This window comes from Stegodyphus dumicola, chromosome 10 (genome assembly GCF_044657685.1).
Source record: "Stegodyphus dumicola isolate Sdum_Otavi_A_Nest chromosome 10, ASM4465768v1".
Taxonomy (NCBI): Eukaryota; Metazoa; Arthropoda; class Arachnida; order Araneae; family Eresidae; genus Stegodyphus; species Stegodyphus dumicola.
Genome location: NC_140777.1, coordinates 160,672,674 through 160,691,132, shown reverse-complemented (window position 1 = coordinate 160,691,132; position 18,459 = coordinate 160,672,674). Strand labels below are relative to the sequence as shown.

General features: G+C 34.6%; 1 protein-coding gene across 2 annotated transcripts in view; it reads right to left on the bottom strand.

The window, feature by feature from the left end:
* Glys (glycogen [starch] synthase) overlaps positions 1-18,459 on the bottom strand; it is a 106,161-nt gene that overhangs the window by 23,607 nt on the left and 64,095 nt on the right. For both annotated transcript variants that reach the window (XM_085825771.1, XM_035370513.2), the window contains exon 8: positions 5,201-5,367. In XM_085825771.1, the coding sequence (XP_085681897.1) occupies positions 5,201-5,367 (167 nt within the window). The remainder of the gene's footprint in view (positions 1-5,200; positions 5,368-18,459) is intronic.

The following is an 18,459-nucleotide window of genomic DNA, read 5'->3' as shown; positions in this document are numbered from 1 at the left end:
GTCTGGTGACCTTGCTACCAAAGAAGAGTATCAACCGCACGGAGACAGTCCAGAGATATGTGAGCAGTACGTGGCCTGGCATTATCTTGTTGGAAAATGGCCCAGGATGACATGCCTTGAAGAGTAATGCAGCAACTGCTGCAGGATGGTATCAACACGTTGTTGAGCTGTTAAAGATGTACAAAGGATGACTAAAGATAACCCACACCATCACACCACGGGTTATGGCTGTATGCCTTTGTGTAACAAAGGCTGATTGGGACTGCTGGCCTCATCCTCTCCAGACACGAACATTATGGTTATCTGCTTCAAAAGTTAAGCAGAATTCATCGCTGAACACTGACGTAACCACACTGACTTAATGCCAGTCTGAAGGCATTCATGATGATCGGCTGCGAAACCACTCCAGACGACTTCGCTGATGATGTGGGGTTAAAGTCAAACGTCTTAAGGCCTCTGTGAGCATAACACCACCTCAGAGAAGTGCCGTGAGATGGTGCACGGTACCATGGGAGGTAATGACGTAGCTGTACTGCGTTGAATAGTCGACAATGATACCGTTGGGGTGGTTCAGGCCTGGCAAACAATCATCCTATCTTGCCTCGCATTTGCGATCCTTGGTCTTCCAGAGTTGGCAATTTCCTTGCAACATCTTTGCACAGCAGTGTCTGTACGCTGCAGGCGGTGGCCTATTGCTCGTAAAGGACATAAGTGGTTAAAGCCGAGCTCCGTTGCCAAGGCAACCAGTCACTGCTACGTCACAGAATCTGGTTTAGGGCTCGTGGCACAAGGTTTCAACTTTACGCCAAGTTTGGGATAAGCGTTGACCAATCAGAGCGAAGCTAAAACGAAGCGGCTTTCTTAAGACGATTTCGCAGTCACATCAAAGGCGACGTTTTTTTTTTTAATATGGAACACATCGTATCCGAATGAGTTGTAATCGTATCCGAACAAAATAATGAGTTGTAATTGTATCCGAACAAAATAATGAGTTGTAATTGTATCCGAACAAAATAATGAGTTGTAATCATATCCGAACGAAATAAAGAGTTGATCTCGCAAGAAATCTACGATGATGACATGCATTTTTTAATGAGTTTTTCAATTTATATTGAAAAATATGGATGAAACTTGTAAAGCGAAAGTTAAGCTCAGGATTATGCACGCTGTGTATGATCCTGTAGATGATTGATCCCTTCCAATATTTTTCATTTTATTATGAAAATTCTTTAAAAAAAGCATGCTTGCAAAAATTTTATTTTTTCTGTGTAAATTATTATTATTACTTTCTTTCTGTCTATAATTTTTTTAAAATTATTACTGTATATTACTGTAATTTTTTTCCTGTTTAATTATTTTTGTATTTAAGAATGAATTTATTAAAAAAGCTGGAAATATTGTATTGGTATTTGCTTCAAATGCTGATTTTCTTTCCAAACAAACTTCATGAATTAATTTTACTAAAACATCAAATCAATATCAAGAATCTGCTGTTTTTTTAACAGTAAAAATATTACTTAAAAAAAATTATTTTCACTTATTTAAGAATAGTCACAATAGTCAATTCAATAGTGTAAGCTTTGTATAAGTAATAAAAGATTAATCTTTTGAGAAAAATGCTCTTATGAATTCCAAGAAAGGAAAGATGTAGTGAAATATCCTTAAAATAGCAGTCAACAGTCTAGGCAGTTTTGTCTCCTGTTAAAGTGCAGTTTTGTCTGTTCTGTTTTTTAATTATGTTCTCCATGAAAGGAATTTACTTTTAATGAAACTAAATAGCAAACATAATTCATAACATGGACTATAATTTAATGAATAGTATTTGTTATTATTAACCACTCTTTATTACTATCATTTGAACAGAGTTTTGATTATTAAATTCATGCTATTTCTCTGGTAGAAATTCCTGGATAAGGTATGAATGTTTATAATTTTGATGTATTTGAAGACTTGGGTACCTAAAATTTGTCAATGTGAAAGTACTTTTGAGATTTGGTCGTAAATAGAAATGACAGCATATCTTGAAATTAAATTCAGGGGTGCGGCTTATACATGCAAATTATTAAAAATAGATGTATACAAACAGCTGGCAAGACAGCAAAATGTATTTAATGATTGAGCATAAAATGCATTGTTGGGTGAACGTTTCCTAGTATTGTACTAGTTGTGGTTGCTGGTCATTGTGACCAGTTGTGGGATACTAGTACTAGTGATAATTGATACTGGTAGTGCAGCAAACTACTATAGTGATCGACAGGGACAGTGAATAAGGAGTGCTAAGCACACGTTTCACTGTCATAGAAACATGTTCCTTTTGACTGAAAATTAAATAATAATAATAATAATAATAATGTATGGTAAGTACTGTTTTTAGCTTAACTGCCTTCACACCTGCAAAATGGAAAAATATTATATACAGGCTATCTGTCAGTTATCCCCAAGATTTTTTTTAATTAGGCATATTTAGAATATCGTATTTCTCCTGAGAGAAATTATATATAAAAATTGAAGAAGGTTTTATATATATAAATAAGCATGTGCATGTTTATAGTACAGAGAGTACTACAGTACAATGCAGAAATATTCCCTATTGCTTTGCACAGAAATACATGTGCCAACCAAGTATTGGTCTTTCAAAAAAATATCTCTCGACCATTTCGTTCTTTTTCGTCTTTTACCTTCTTCCGTTGCCTCTTGGCTAATGAGAAGGGCAGATAAAAGATCATTCTGTTGAGCCAGTAAAACTTTGTGGCGAGCTGAAAAAGCCATGACACAACGAAAAAAACAAGCAGAGCGAACGCGAGAAATCAATCGAGCAGGAGAACAGAGCGGGAAAGTTGTAGACATTCCATGCATGCGCAAATTTAGCTTCTCTCATTGGCCACGGCTTACACATCGTTCTCGCAGGTGTGAACAGGTTTCCCATATTTTATGCCCTTATGACTATGCCTCTATGCGCTTTACGCCCACGTCTGAACATACCTTGAGTGACCAGTTGCTTTTGCAAGCAAGGAATTGTCACAATCCCAAGAAAAATATATTCCTATAGAAAAAGAAGCATATACATGCTCTAAGAAAGTTTCAAACTTACATATATGGATCTCGAGTCCAAATCGTGAGCAACCACAACCCATTGACTTATCTGAAAAAATGCTTACTTAAGAGTGCTAGACTTCAGAGATGATCCCTGGCCTTGAAGAGGTGATGCCATCAGTGCCAGCTATCACCATGGAAAAGTAATTTAAATGCTGATGCTCGAAGTCAACTACCAGCTATTCATTTGGAAGAAACTGAAGTTCATTCAGAGAATTTTTTTTTTAATGTTACTAATTGAGCACCCACTAGAATGGGGAGGTTAGAGGCACTAGCACCCTCTATGAATAGCGGGACCAATAAAATGCAGAGAAAAACAGCAAAACAAGTCATGCGGAATATGCTTTAAAAATAAAAAAGCAAATCTCAATAAGAGATGTGTGAGTAGTGTATGTAAAAATATAGTTTGTTGGGTTACTGTGAATAAAAACATTAAAAAAATACAAGTTCATTTTACGAACGATGCCAAATAACAGATGAAAAGAACCCACAATCATCAGTCACGACAAATAGCCATTTACGTATCTTACAATGTGCCACTAGAAATCACATAGTTAACTATTTCATCTTTACTTTAATCTGCCAATTTTAAAGGAAAAACGGAATACAAATTTTACAATTTGCTTCTACGGTAATTAATATATTATTGTCTTTTCATCCCATTCAGCCTTTTGGGCCACAGTGCTTTTCTTGGTCCTTGTGTATTAAATGCTACATGCCAAACATCAAAAACAACACTGGCACTTTTTGGTGATGAAATATATCTTTCACATCAGTAGAAAGATGAAATAGGTTTTTTGGTTTCTGGTGGGTATTGTTTGCCACCCACGTTCTTCTGATTTGATTACTGCTCTTTGCAATTTGTTACTGAATCAATATGAAACTTTCTAAGTATGAAGGCAAGCAACATCTCTTAAAAACAGTTTCCAGTTCTGAATATTCTTCAGCTGCTCCTGGCATTGCATTTCCATCATGTACAATGCACGGAATGAAATGCTCAATGATTTTTGGCAAAATACCATATGCCTAGAAATAAATGATTGCTTCCGCTTTATTTCTCAGTAAACCTAGTAAATGCTTGATGCAAAATGAGGGGAAAAATTAACATAAGACAAAGAAACATTGTTCTAACAAATTCTAAAAGATTCAATAAATAAGTAAATAAATGCAGATTTGCACTTGCTTTAAATTAAAGTATCTTGAGGCTGACAGGCTGAGAAAAAGATACCCCAGCCTCCTTAGACAATGAAAAAGTGGCAATTGAAGAGACCATTAGCATTTTCAAAATAGGATATATAAAAAATCTGCAATGCCTTCACTGGGATTTCTGACCTTCTGATTGTTAGCTAGATGGGCTTCCACACCATGAAGGTATGCAGTAATGAGGGAGAAAAACCTTACATTATGCCTCACTTAAAAGGCAAATGGAGAGAAGAGGACCCAGTCACCAAACCCTGATGGTGACAAATTACCATCCACAAACTCTTGAGTACCACTGTAGAGACCATTAGGTCTTTGAAGAAGAAAATGTGAAAAATGTGCATTGCCGTCACAAGGATTCAAATTCTATTCCTTCCAACTACTAGCCAGACCTGCTTTCCAATTATACTATGACAGCATGCAGTAACAAGGCAGAAAAACTTTACAGAGTAGGTAACTTAATAAATTTTTAAGAAAGAGGGGAACCTATCATTTTAGAAGTACCTGAAATAGCTTCTAGAGTTGCTGCACACTCACACGAAAGAATCAAGAATGACATTTTTGAGGATATAACGGTACATATCAACTAATAAACAAGTACCCATTTTGCTTGAAATAAATAATTTCGAAATCTTTCAGATAAGCTTTGCTTTTCTACATTTTTACATATTTATAATAAGTTATAATAAAATAATATTAATCAAAATCGCATTTTAACTTGTTTACAAAATTTTAGATGTGAAAAATGTATCATTTCACAATAGTATAGATTAAATAAAAAAATAATAAAATTTATTAATCACTGTTTGCTTCAAGTCATAAAATGTTTCATTCTCGTTCCCCCACTACTGAGAAATACAAAATACAAATCAATTTAGCAAATTTTTAAGAAAGAAGTACATCATACCCAAGACATATCTCAAACATCCTCTTTCCAATTTTAGACTGAACATCATGAACTGTATCTCGAAGTTGTTTCGCTATTGCTTGACCTCTGAGCGAATCCACGTTAAAATTGTTAGTACGGGCAGGAAAAATCAAAAATGCCATGACAGTCATTTCACTATTAGCAGTCTATAAAGCAAATACATAAGCAAAACTTAATACATAAAGAATGAAATATATGGGAAAAGTAAAGTAATGTAGCATATGTGCCATATTTCCTCATGTATTTATCCCCTTTTCTAACCAATTTTGTTGTAAAAAAAATTGACAGTGAAAAATTATGTACGTAGTTTAATTTCTGAAGAACGTGGTTACAGTGAAAACTTAATTAATGAAAAGCTGTCAAGGAAAAATTACTGGTAGGTATTACAATATTATTTCTTTAAAAGAAACCTACATTCCAATACCAATACAAAGTAATATTAATATCTGGTTGTAACGTAAGTTTTGTGCCAAAAGCCACGAACCGAGAAGCAGATTAACCTCATTTTGTATGCAATGTGCAGAATAGAAGACAGCACCAGGAAGATGTACCTGCAGGTGTGAAAAAAGGTAGATGCCCGAAGGAGCGATGTCGGGGCTATATGGTGGTGTCGTAAAAGATCCCATTCGAGTACATACAAAGTCCAGCCGGTGAATGCAGATACATGTAGTCTTGCATTAACTTGATGGAATATTACCTTTTTGCACCGGAACTACTCAGCTCAACGTTTTCCCTTGATAGCAGCATCAACAAGGACTAGCATCTCGCTGTACACATTACTGTTGAGGGTTTCACCTTTTTCTAGATACGCTTTGTGGATAATAACATGAGAATTCCACCAGATACAAAGCATGATATTTTTGTGAGTCAAATTGTGTTTTACGATGCTGCTGACGGCTCACTAGGTGCAGACCAATCCCCTTTTCGGCTTGTGTTGCTGAAGTAAATCCACTTTTCATCACAAGTGATCATTTGGTCCAAAATTTTGGTGTCCTTGCCTTTGATATTCGTACAGATTAGTGCAGGCCCAAACATGTCTGTTCTTATCTGCTTGAGTCAGTTCATGTAGCCCAGGGATTTAACTTATATGTCACGTCTGTGCAATGCATAGTGCGACTAACGGACATGGCACTAACATCTAATTCCCTAGCAAACTCTCAAGTGGCTGCATACTGATCTTCTTCCACAAGTTCTCGCAGGCGGGCCTCATCAACATCTGTAGGCCGGCCAGAGTGCTCCGCTTCTTGAATGTTATTTACTTCTGTTTTTTTAACCTCATGATACAACATTAGTACCTAAAGCTATACACATGATTTGGTGACATTCTGTACCTGACGTTTTGCTACAAAACTAGAAGTAAATGACAGTTCTAATCTAGTAGCATGATAGATCCATTTCAGACACCTTGTATTTAATGACACATTTTTTTAAAATTTCAACACAGTGTACTAAAGCAAGTCTCTTTCTTTTAAATGCAAAAAACCGTTTGACAAAATTTGATTAAACTTGCCAATGCGAACTGATTGAGCAGACGATATTTGTGTAACTCTCGTTAAACCCCAATATTATAATATCTAATGGTAATTGAGCTGGACATGTTGCACAGATAAAAGCACCTGTTTGGAAAGTTTTTTAAGTGTGAGAACACCTGCCACGTCTGGGTAGCTTAACTCTCCCAGTGTTTCTAAAGAAAGAATGTATTTTTGAGAGTGTTAGCAGTTTTGTCAACAAAGTTTTTGAAAAGTATAAGATGTTTCCTTCATTCAATGCACTGAAAGCATTAACCAGTTTTTTTATACCCCTACACCTCAAGATAATTGTCAGATGAACTGATTAGTGTTGGCTGTAAAATTATAAATTGCTATCAAGTTTCAGCAAAATTCAAGAACAAGGTCTCAATTAGTGTTTTAAAAGTAATTCAAATTGTAACAGCTATAGTTTGCTTTAGTCAGAAATTATGTTGCCAAATTTTGTAGATAACTGCAAATCAAGAGATCAAAAGAAAAGAATTTTAAATATTTAATTTGTATGTATGTATATATATATATATATATGTCTGTATGTGTGTGTACATATATATATACATATCCTTCTCCCTTCAGAAAATCCCACAAACTTACTGTCTGGGATTGTAAGTAGTTTATAATAACTACCTTCAATTGTGCTTAAAATTAGAGTGTTATTTTGACTTGACATGAAGTTTTAACATCAAATTTGCAAGATAAATTGCTAATGTTTTTTGGTCAGAAGCACTAGACAGCAAAGCATAATGTCATGTATATTTTTAAACAAAATTAATTAAGTTGCATTTTCAATGATGTTTCTGCTTCTCAATGTTTTCATAAGCTTCCAAGATAATAACTGGCATTCACTATATTAAATAACATTATGCAGACATTAAAAATTGATCCATTGCAGTTAAAATCTCTGCAATACAAATGATTGCTATTAGGTAAGAGCTAGTTTCCTGATTTAGTCCCATAAGCAATACTGAAAAATAATCAGTGCAGTATGACAAAAAAAAAAAAAAAAAAAAAAAAAAAGGCATTAGTGAAGGGAGACAGAATTTGATGCTACTTAATGAAAGTTATTCTAATTTTCACAGTCAACAAACCATAAACTTTCCAAGAGCAAAGCAATAGCTTGCAAAAACATATAGTTTATAATTAGTTTCCTAAATAAGTGAATCCACTTCAATGCAAATTTGAGGGAGGATTCTGGGAGAAAATTTAGCGAAATTGATGTCCTGAATCTATTAAGTTGGGATACAATTTGGATTAGAAAGTTATGATGATTTTTTTGAATCGAAAGAATATAAATTAAAGTGTTTAAATATGGCCAAACACAGGAAGATTATTTATCGAAGCTCACATGTTTGATGATAAGCATACCTAGAGATGAAATCTGAGAATCTCGTATTATCCTACCATCAACCTCTCAAGACGACTTCTGGATTGAGTGGATTAAAATTTAGATGACGTCTTTCCAGACAGACCATTCTTTTTTTGAAGTTAACGGAAGTCATCTAATATCAGCATGATGAGAAAGGTTAATAATATTTGATGACTTTACGCAGTGAAAGGTGAAAAATCTTCTTACGGAAAATTTCGCGCATTATGATATGAAAAGGTAACAAGCAGAAACATTGTTAACTGTTATTATTAACAAGTTATTTAAGTTATGCATTTAAGAAAACTCTGTTACTGTAAGTAAATTATAAAATTGAAATTGCAGTATCATTTGAAATCCTTGATATTACACAACTAATGAGAAAATCTGGAAACACCCAGAACTTGTTCTATAAATGCGTAACGTGCACTTCGCCCACTTGCTCATCTCTGGCTAGAGCTATCATAACTATGATTTCATTTATTTAAACCATTTTAGGAATATAGATAACTACAGTATTTCACATTATTTGGAAAGGTAATTGTATTTTATTTCATCCACTCTTTGCTTAACTAGTTGTGTTGTAAAGTATTGTTGTGTGTGTACTGGTTTGTAATAGATTGAATGCACACAGAACTGATGAGAGCTTGACAAAATTTATTTTACCAAATTTGCTTCTGGAAAGAGTATCCAATATATTGTCTGTTTCAGGAAGATGGTAGCTGTCTTTCTTTGTGATGTAATCAGAGAAAGTCGATCAAAATCTGGTTCAATTATCCTTCTTTCTGACCAGGATGATAGGAGAGGCCCAAGGACTTTCTGAAGACTCGATAATGTTGTTTTCTTGCACGTTCTTTGTAAATTTTACTACCTCCTCATATCCTTATAATTAGCAATTGAGAGACACTTTGGATGTTGCTGGCAAACACCTGTATCAATTCTGTGCTCTGTGAAACAGGTTTGACCTATGTCAGAAGATGAGAGGGAGAAATTCTTAAATCACATGTTCTGCAGCATTTTCCTCATCATCACCTAGACGCACATTTTGTAATAATTTTGACGTTAAGCTCTCCAAAGAAAGAGATTATGGAGGGTTACTGTTTCATTTAACACAGGTCACTGGAGTACATGCGCACAATCATTTTGCCTTTCGTAATGATTTTTGCTTTATCATCAGGCAACTCTCACCAGGATGACGGTCTTTAATAAGTCGACAAGTGCAGAGGCTAATAATACTCCTCACGGGGTGTTACAGTTCTTGGATATTACATTATACTATACCGGAAATTGTTGTTTTCAGCTACAGATCCAGGAAGTAAAAATTCCATTCTTGCTGGTACTGTGATATAGTCTTAAGCTACTACAGTGGAACCTCAAGACACGAGCATTTCCATATATGAGAAATTTGAGATACGAGGAAAGTACAAGCAAAAAATTGATCTCTAAATATGAGCATTGACTCGAATAACGAGCAAGTTAGCCAGGCTGTGTGTATGTGTGTCACATTTCCCGATCCAGCTTGAGTCGGGAAATCTCCTTGTCAGATCACTCAGTGTTCTATGATCTACGTGTTTGTGAGTTAATTGTTTTTTACATTTAACCTAAAAATAATTATTTCATGATGCCTCTTAAGAAGATTGTTGCCTCAGATAGTGCTGAAAGAAAAATAAGGAAGCCATGGCCGTTGAAATTAAGAAAGAAATCATACCGTCTTTTTCCGAAAATAAGACACTGTCTTACTTTCTTTTTTGGCCCAAAATACGCGCTAGGGCTTATTTTCGGGGGAGGGCAAAAATAAAAGTATATTTATATATTTTTATTTAATATTTATTTTACACAGAATACAGAAATTTAAATTTATTGAATTACAGTCATGTCATCTACTTCTGGAACATCATCATAAATAAAATTTTGAATTATATTCTGATTTTCTTATCACTGGTCCGAATCTCTCATGTCTTGCGATATAGCTATCGTTAAATGAATACTTCTTGTCCAAGTAGCCTGTTTGTAGTGCATTGGAAACATCAATATCAGTTATTTTGTCCTATGAATTTTTTACCCAATTAACAACTTTTTGTAAGCCTGGTTTTACAAAATTACCTCGATGATTTCTCTGTTTTCTGTTTTCAATATATTCATTGATTTCCATCCGCAAATGATCCTTGAATGGCTTGTTTATTGCAATGTCAAGTATCTGGAGGTAACCAGTCATTCCTTCCGGAATCATTATTTGATCAATCTTCCTCTCAGCAAGAAAGTTTTTCATGTCTTTAGCGCGGTGAGTACTGGCTGAATCCCAAACTAGTAAACCTCTATTCTGACCCTCAACAGTGATGGCAGCATAAAAAATCAACCCACTTTCTTATAACTGCTTCGGTGCACCAGGCTTTTTCACTTTCAATGACATAAATTCCTGAAACACGTTGAATCTGGTCTTTTTTACCTTTAGTGATTAAAAATGGCAATACTTTCTTGCCATCTAGACGAATCGCCAAAATGCAGGTAACACACGCACTATCGTAACCGGTAGAAGGAACATAAATTGACGAAGAAGCCTCGTGGTGAACTGTCATTTGAGCTCCTTGGCCCTAGGAATACTGTGGTCTCATCCATAGCAATCATGTTGGAGAGTTGGTATTTCGAAAAATCGATGCTATCAACAAAAAGCTTAAACGCAAGTGCACGCTTAACAACTTCATTGTCTTCCAGCTTAAACAATGTTGTTGATCTCCTTAGAGACAGTTCATATCGTTTAAGGAAGTTGTCCAACCAGTATGATGATGCTTTAAATTCTTCTGTGGATATATCAAATTCAATTGCTGTTTCAAGGGCAAATTTTTGAATATCAGCCCTGCGCACAACCAAAGCCATTGCTCTCCTGCCTGCAATCCATTCCCAGATGCAATCTTCCAACTTGGAAAATAACGGCTGCCAACCTGATCCAACTCTGGCGTTTTTTCTCATTTCCTTGGTCCACCAGTTAACACAAATAATCGTAGTCTGCACGCCATTTACAAACCATACGGAGATCCAGCATCTTCTCTTTACACAATGCTACAAGATTTACACCCCTGTAGTCTTCCACGATTCCCTTTTTGTACTCGACGGAATAGCTCTTTCGTTTTATACTCATTTTAACTGGGGTTAAAAATTATTCACTTTATTTTTAAATAAAATTACGTATGAGGAAATAATCACACTTACAACACTGAAATGAATGAACGTTGTATACCTGCACTGTCGCTCAATGTAGACTGCTGCCTTATGTTGCATTTTTAACCAGTTCGCCTTTAGGAAAATCGCAAACCTTTCGTGCCATTTTTTGCATCCAAAGGTAAACTTTTTGTGTCTAAAACTGGGCTTGGAGTATTTCTTTGCCCCTTTCACCACCTGTGAAAGCCTATTTAGAAGTTCTGTTCAAATCAGATTGAACAGCGTACCTGTCACACTGAAGGATGGTGAATAACGACCCCCTAAGGGCCAACATAAAATACAAAGACTGGTGTAGTCCTTAGAGCAGATATTTTTCCCTTTGCACCCATCCTCACTTCCACTTCCTGCACCCAACCCCAAATCTATTGCAATCTATTACAATGTAAATGTAATTTTTAATTGTCAAGAAAAAGCTTTATATAAAGTAAAAATAAGGGCATTAGCTCGAATTTGGAATGTCCTTGAATTTTCTTTTATTATTTTCTTGATGCCCTGTAACATAAGAGAAGAATTGAATCGTTAAGAATTGAAAAGATAGCATTCAAATCCCTTTGTTCATTAATAGAAAGGGAGAAAACTGTTGTGGATCTCATAAGATATGTTGAGGGGGCAGCTATTCAAAGAAAGTGTCCCCATCCTTTACTTTCCTGAAACAGCCCTGCTGTGATCCTAATGCGACACCGCTGAGAAGATAAGTAACCCATCAATAACCCCTTTTGATTTTTGACTCATTCTGTGGGGGTTGGAAAAAGGTCACTGCGTCATATATGTCTCGGGGGTTACGGTTCAGTCCAAATTTCACCCTGACGAGAGTCTGCCAACACTAACGGATGACGATGCCTTTCCTGTGAACGTATCTCTCTCGGGGCAAACGGTGAACTGGTTAAGATAAATCCCAAGAATTAATTTGAAACGAACTGTAGAGGTAAATAATTAATTTCTCGGAATATTTTGTTTCAAACATTTCTCTGAAATACGAGTATTAGGAAAGCTAAACATATTATTACTTATACTTAATAAATCAACAGCATTTTTTAACGAATTCTTTTTATCACATTATTTTAATTAGGGATTATTTTCGGGGGATGTCTTATTTTACAAAAAGTTCCGAAAATCATGATAGGGCTTATTTTCGCAGGATGTCTTATTTTACAAAAAGTTCCGAAAATTACGATAGGGCTTATTTTCAGAAAAAGACAGTAGATAAACATAAGCATATTTGTAAGAGTGACGGAATAGGCAAAGACTTACAGCCGTTTGACATCAATGATATGCACTATTCTGAAGAAGAAGGAAGAAATTAAGAAATTTGATGTGGCCAAAGTTACCATTATATCCAAGCACCGTCCAAAACTCCTAGAAGACGTTGAGAAGCTGTTGTTGCTGTGGATTAACGAGAAGCAGTTAAATCTGTACTTGGATCTTCTCCGAATAACACCAGGTACATCGACTGAAGGTGAAATGGCAATCAGATTTTTGGGGCTGTAGAACAGATTAACTGGATTTCCATTATTTTCAATGGGGAAGTTTGTTTCCAGATACGAGAATTTCGCTGTACGAGCTCAGTGCTGGAACCAATTAAACTTGTATCTCGAGGTTCCACTGTATTTGGTGGATGCATTTAACTCCTTCATCTTTAATTCTAGAGTTATACCCTTGGAGACAAAATGCAGTTCATTATTTTTAAAGAATAAGGAAAAATTAAATTTCTGTAGAATGTCTAATGTGAGTATGCAAGGGTCCATAATATCTGCACCATATGCTGTGTGATTATAGGCGACACTCCCAAATGTGATGTAAATGTTCCAACTTTCCATCAACTTTGATTTTATGACCAGGCACAGTCTGGATGGTAATACAAGGCAGCGTACAGATGAGTTTATCCAAATGTTCAGCTATATCCTTCCGGATGATAGTAACACTGGGTCCTCTATCTATACTCATATTGCAGGGAACTCCAATGACATATTCAATGATGTCCATTACTGGCGCCACTCATTGCAGGAATCTGAAATTCTTTAAAATGGGTCTTCTTAATATGTGGCATCCTCTGTTCCACAAAATGGCCACTAATTTCTTTCCTGCATCCTTTGTTGAGCAGCAGTCTTATTTTTCATGCCTTTGGGGTGTTCTGCAGTTCCTTCGTATGTGGCCTTCACCACTGCAGTTGCAGAATTTTAGAGTCAGTTTCTTATCTTTCAACATCTTTGGAGAACTTCTGGAGTGCTTCAGTTGGCGAGATTTTAAGTGAAGCCTGCTATAGTCTTTTACATTCTCGCGAAAATGCAGCTCCAACACACCGGATGAAGCTTCAAAATTTAGCCAGGCAGGGTTTGAAGGATATCTGTTGCATGTGTTCTCAGAGAAGTGGCAAGATGTTAAACCTTAGTTTGGAAATTCTACTCCATTTGCGTGTGCCACTATAGAAAACTGAGTCTTATATATTTGGAGGTCTTTCTATTGTAAGCAGACAACTTAACAAAGGGTCGAGAAGGCAAGATAAAAATGTAAAATCATCAGAATTGCTTCCTGCTGTCGCTGTGAATTTTTTTTAAGCTGTTGACTTCTTTGGTGACAACAGAAACTCTGTAATTGATTTGTTATTTGACAGCAGAAACTCTCTTTGATTTGTTGTTTGACAGCAGTAACTCATTCTCTAATCTGTTGTTTCAGCAGCAGAAAATCTTCATACAGTTTCTTTATTTTTAACTTTGTTTATTCTGCCGTCCATAGCTTGAAATTTTTCTATTATGGAGGTAACTTCTCTTTACCTACTTCAATCTTTCGTGAACAGCTTTTATCTCTTCCTTAACAGATTCTTCGCCAGCATTCATATCTTCTTTAATGAACTTGATGATCCCTTCCGTCTTTTCTTGGCCTGCCTTCATGTCCTCTTTGAATGCCGCAAAGGCTGGCACACACTGTCTTAGTAGCTCCTCCACTGCTCTTGTCACTGGCATACAATCCTACTTGTGACACCCAAAACTGTTGTAAGGGTTTGTAATAGATTGAATGCACATAGAATTTTTGATAGCTTGATAAAATTTGTTTTACCAAAAGAAACACTTCCCAGTTCTAGAACTTTCCACAACAATAGTCGTCTACTCTTCACAGTATCACAAAGTGCAATCAGTAACTATACTTCAAACAACTAAGAATGTTAAACACAACGCAAAACATATCTAAAAAGGCAAAGCTTTCATGGAATACTCTGTATTCAGCTCTGCAAGACGCAAATTCTTAATCTTTTCCTGCCAACAGTTGTTAGGTCTGCCTTTCTTTAAATGGATTGACACACATAAGACCTTTCGGATGCAGCATCGCACAACAATCTAACACTAAATGTGGAATTATTTTGAATGAATTGAGCTCTCAATCAAATCATTACGAATTTGTTAATTCAGTGTTTACAGGAACAGTGGTCTAATATTTGTTTCTTTTACTCTTCACGTTTTCTGTGCATTTTTGTTGGTATTATTTTCTTGCATGTTTGATTAGTCGCAAGGGCTCTCTACATGTGAGTGAGATTTGCAAATGTCATATTTAACCCTTTGTGGTGCACTATACGTTAATGTCGGAATTTCTACAAAAAAGATGTATGCAGTCTATTTAGTCCTAAAGGAGCATACAGGTAAAATTTTGTAAAAATTGCACTTACCATTTTAATTTTGTGGGTGTTCCATGAGGTGGAACACTGTGCCGCCAGAGCTTTTAAAAGTGCGACTAAGCGAGCATTGCAGTGAAGCACGAAAATGAATACAAGCGTTTGTATAAGAATGAAAAAACTCTGTATTATGGCTGTATACATGGTTTCCTGGATATACACAATATTCTTGAATATATACGGATAAATGAGATAAATATCTATATACACAAGTCGTATATACAAAAATATTTACAAATTTTCGGAAAGAGTTAGACCTCTCCGCGCCATTTATGGAAAATTAATAATAAAAAAATTAACTACGATTAATATTAACAATAAAGAAAAATAAGCTTATAGTATATACATACATGAAAAATATCTACACAATTATTAAAAATAAATGGGAATGAGACTAAAATGGGACAGCAAAAAATTCGCGCGGGTCTAAGTAAAGATGAGTCAAGCTACTAATAAAATTCCCGCCTAAAGACTACTCCCAAAAAATTTGAGATGCCAATATTAGGGCTTTCATAACACAAAATACACCTCACCCCTCAATACTGCTTTGTTTGAATTCATACCCCCCCAAAAAAAACAACAGAAACAGAAAACGTAAACAACGGATACAGATGTTCTCTCCTAAGCACAGATGTTCTGATTCGTAACAGCATGAGATCGCTAAAGGCGCACTGTTCCCGCTAATGGAATACCCGGTTTCATTCAATGATTCTGCCTATGGTTTTTGTATGAAAGATTAAAAAAATATAGAACAAATAATTTGGAGTACAGCCAGCAAAACTATGCCTAATTTTTTTTCCAAATAAAAATTTTTATATCATTAAAAAATAGAGAAAATTACTTGAAAAAAGTGGGTTTTACTAACACATAATAAATGAAAATTCTGTGTCTCCTTGCGATATGCTGCTATCGACTGTTTAAAAAGAAAAGTTCAAAGTACATTACAAAGGCATTTTTATCTATTTACGGCCGCAAAATTTTGCCTTACAAAATGTTTTAATTACTTTTTTTAAACATCACTTGCACTTGAATTGGTCACATAATATTTTGTATTTCTCTGTAATACTTAAGTTGAAGTCTTTTGAGGGGTGAGATTTAGAACAAAAATTACAGATGTATTAAGCATAGCCACTAAAACCCTTTTCTTTTTAAGTGAAAGGAAATTTTTACGATAATTGTTAGTATTTCTTTTGCTGTTTCTCAGAAATGTATGTTGGATAAGACCAATAGTTAATGACTTTTCATGTGCTTTTACTTCTTTACTTTAGAAACAACAATAAATTCGACCCTGTTGACTCTTTACCAGAATTTTGTTCTTAAATAAGCTGTAATACTAAATCTTGGGGTATACACTCATAAAACAAGTAGAAGTTGATTATCATAAGAATTTAATATCTAATGTTTCTAAGCTTCTAGTTTGAATTATTTCATTATATAATTTTCTTAAACTGGATACATCACTCAAATGAGACAGACGCTAGAAAGATAAGAGAACATTCATGTGTGCATACAACTATTTTTTTCTTTTCAAATCGGTCAGTTAAAACTACAACAGCTTTTAAAGTTTTCACCCGCTAATGGTATTCCGCTTGTAGCTTTTGCAGCTGAACCGATGAGTAGTGACCATAAATAGTTAAATTTCTCCACAATCTTTTTTTGAAGCATATTGTTTTCGTTAATCGCCACATTACACTGACCCGAAAAGTCACTAAATTTACATAAATCACCACTGCAGGTTACTAAAGCAATATGAAGTAATTGAATATTATAATTAGCTAATATTATAATAATTTGTGGAATTTTTTGGGTTTAAAGACATTTTGAATGTATCGAATAACTTTTGATAATTGATATCTTTGCTCTATTTGAAGGAATGCTCTACTTCCATTCCTAATTTTTGCGCAATGCTTTGTGCATTAATAACTTCCTCTTATTTTAATAAACTAACCTGTCTCTAGATAAACACTACAAGAAATTATTGCAACAGTTCTGTATTTGGATTTCCTTTTTGTAATTTGTTTACAAATTTAATTAATTTTGTGACAGTGGTTTGGACCAAACTTCTAATTTTCCTATTTCATTAAACGGTTTCTTTGAGACTCATTTTAATTTCCAAAAATAAATAACATTCAAATAGAAATTGTATCACTCATTTTCTTTTCAAATTTATTTTAACACAAAATTAATCCACACTGCCTGGCCTTAACGAATATAAATTTGTAAACTTTCTTTTGTATATTCTGTTACATTGGTGGTTCTTGATGTCACGTTGAACACTATAACTACAATTATTTTTCTTCTTTTATTACTGATTTATGAATTACTGATTTATGAATACAAACATTTACAAAATTGCTTAGAATTACATTAAACCTCATTTAATTCTCTCTTACCTTATGTATTCACTCTCTCCAAACTGAAACTTTTGGTCGAAGAAGGATACAATCCGCCACCTAATTATTAATTATGTTAATTTTAACAACAAATCTTTGGGTTTAAATTTTAGCAAAAAGGAAAGGGAGACCTAACGTGAAATTCACTCTGATACAGTCAAAAGTCTTTAATCCAGGTTACAGCCGAAAACATCGCGGAGAAAACAACGTAAGGCGAAAACGTTGTGAAACAAAACATCGGAGAAAACATCGTGCTACAAAATATCGTCGTCCAAAATAAAGCGGTTCAAAAATTCCGCAGTTTAAAAACATCGTCGTCGAAAATATCGCGGTAAAATATAAAGTATCTACAAATCATCGCATGATGATAACATCGATGACATGCTTTTTTCAGGCTTTAATAATTGTAAATGGATATTTCCATAATGATTTGTGAGCGCAAGATGGAAAAAGGATAATCTTTATTTTCATATTTTTTATTAACCAATAAATTTTTGCTGAAAAAGTAAGAAGGAAATTTAAGCATAAATTAAGGCAATTTATAGCACTTAATAGAATTTTAAACTGACATAGTTAACTAACAAAGGTCATTAATAAATCATTTTTCATAAAGTTTTTACTGGTAATTTTTCATTAAAAGTATAATCTAAAAATGTTGAGAAAAAGGAAGCTACGTAACTGCATGACCTTAGCTATAAAAAATTGCTAATTATGAGATTATTTTCTTCACTTTTGTCAATCTAATACTCTTATAATGAAAATTATTTCTTGTTCTGCTTCAGTTTATTCTTAAGTATTAAGTTTCCTTCTTCCTTTTTTCAGCAAAAATTTATTAGTTAATAAAAAACATGAAAGTAAAAATTATCTTTCTTTCTATCTCGCGCTCACAAATCATTATGGGAGTATCCATTTACAATTATTAAAGCTTGTAAAAAGCATGTCTGCGATGTTATTGTCCTTCGATGATTTGTCAATATTTTTTACCGCGATATTTTCGACGACGATGTTTTTAAACTGCGAAGTTTTTGAACCACTTTATTTTGGATGACGATATTTTGTATCATGATGTTTTAGAA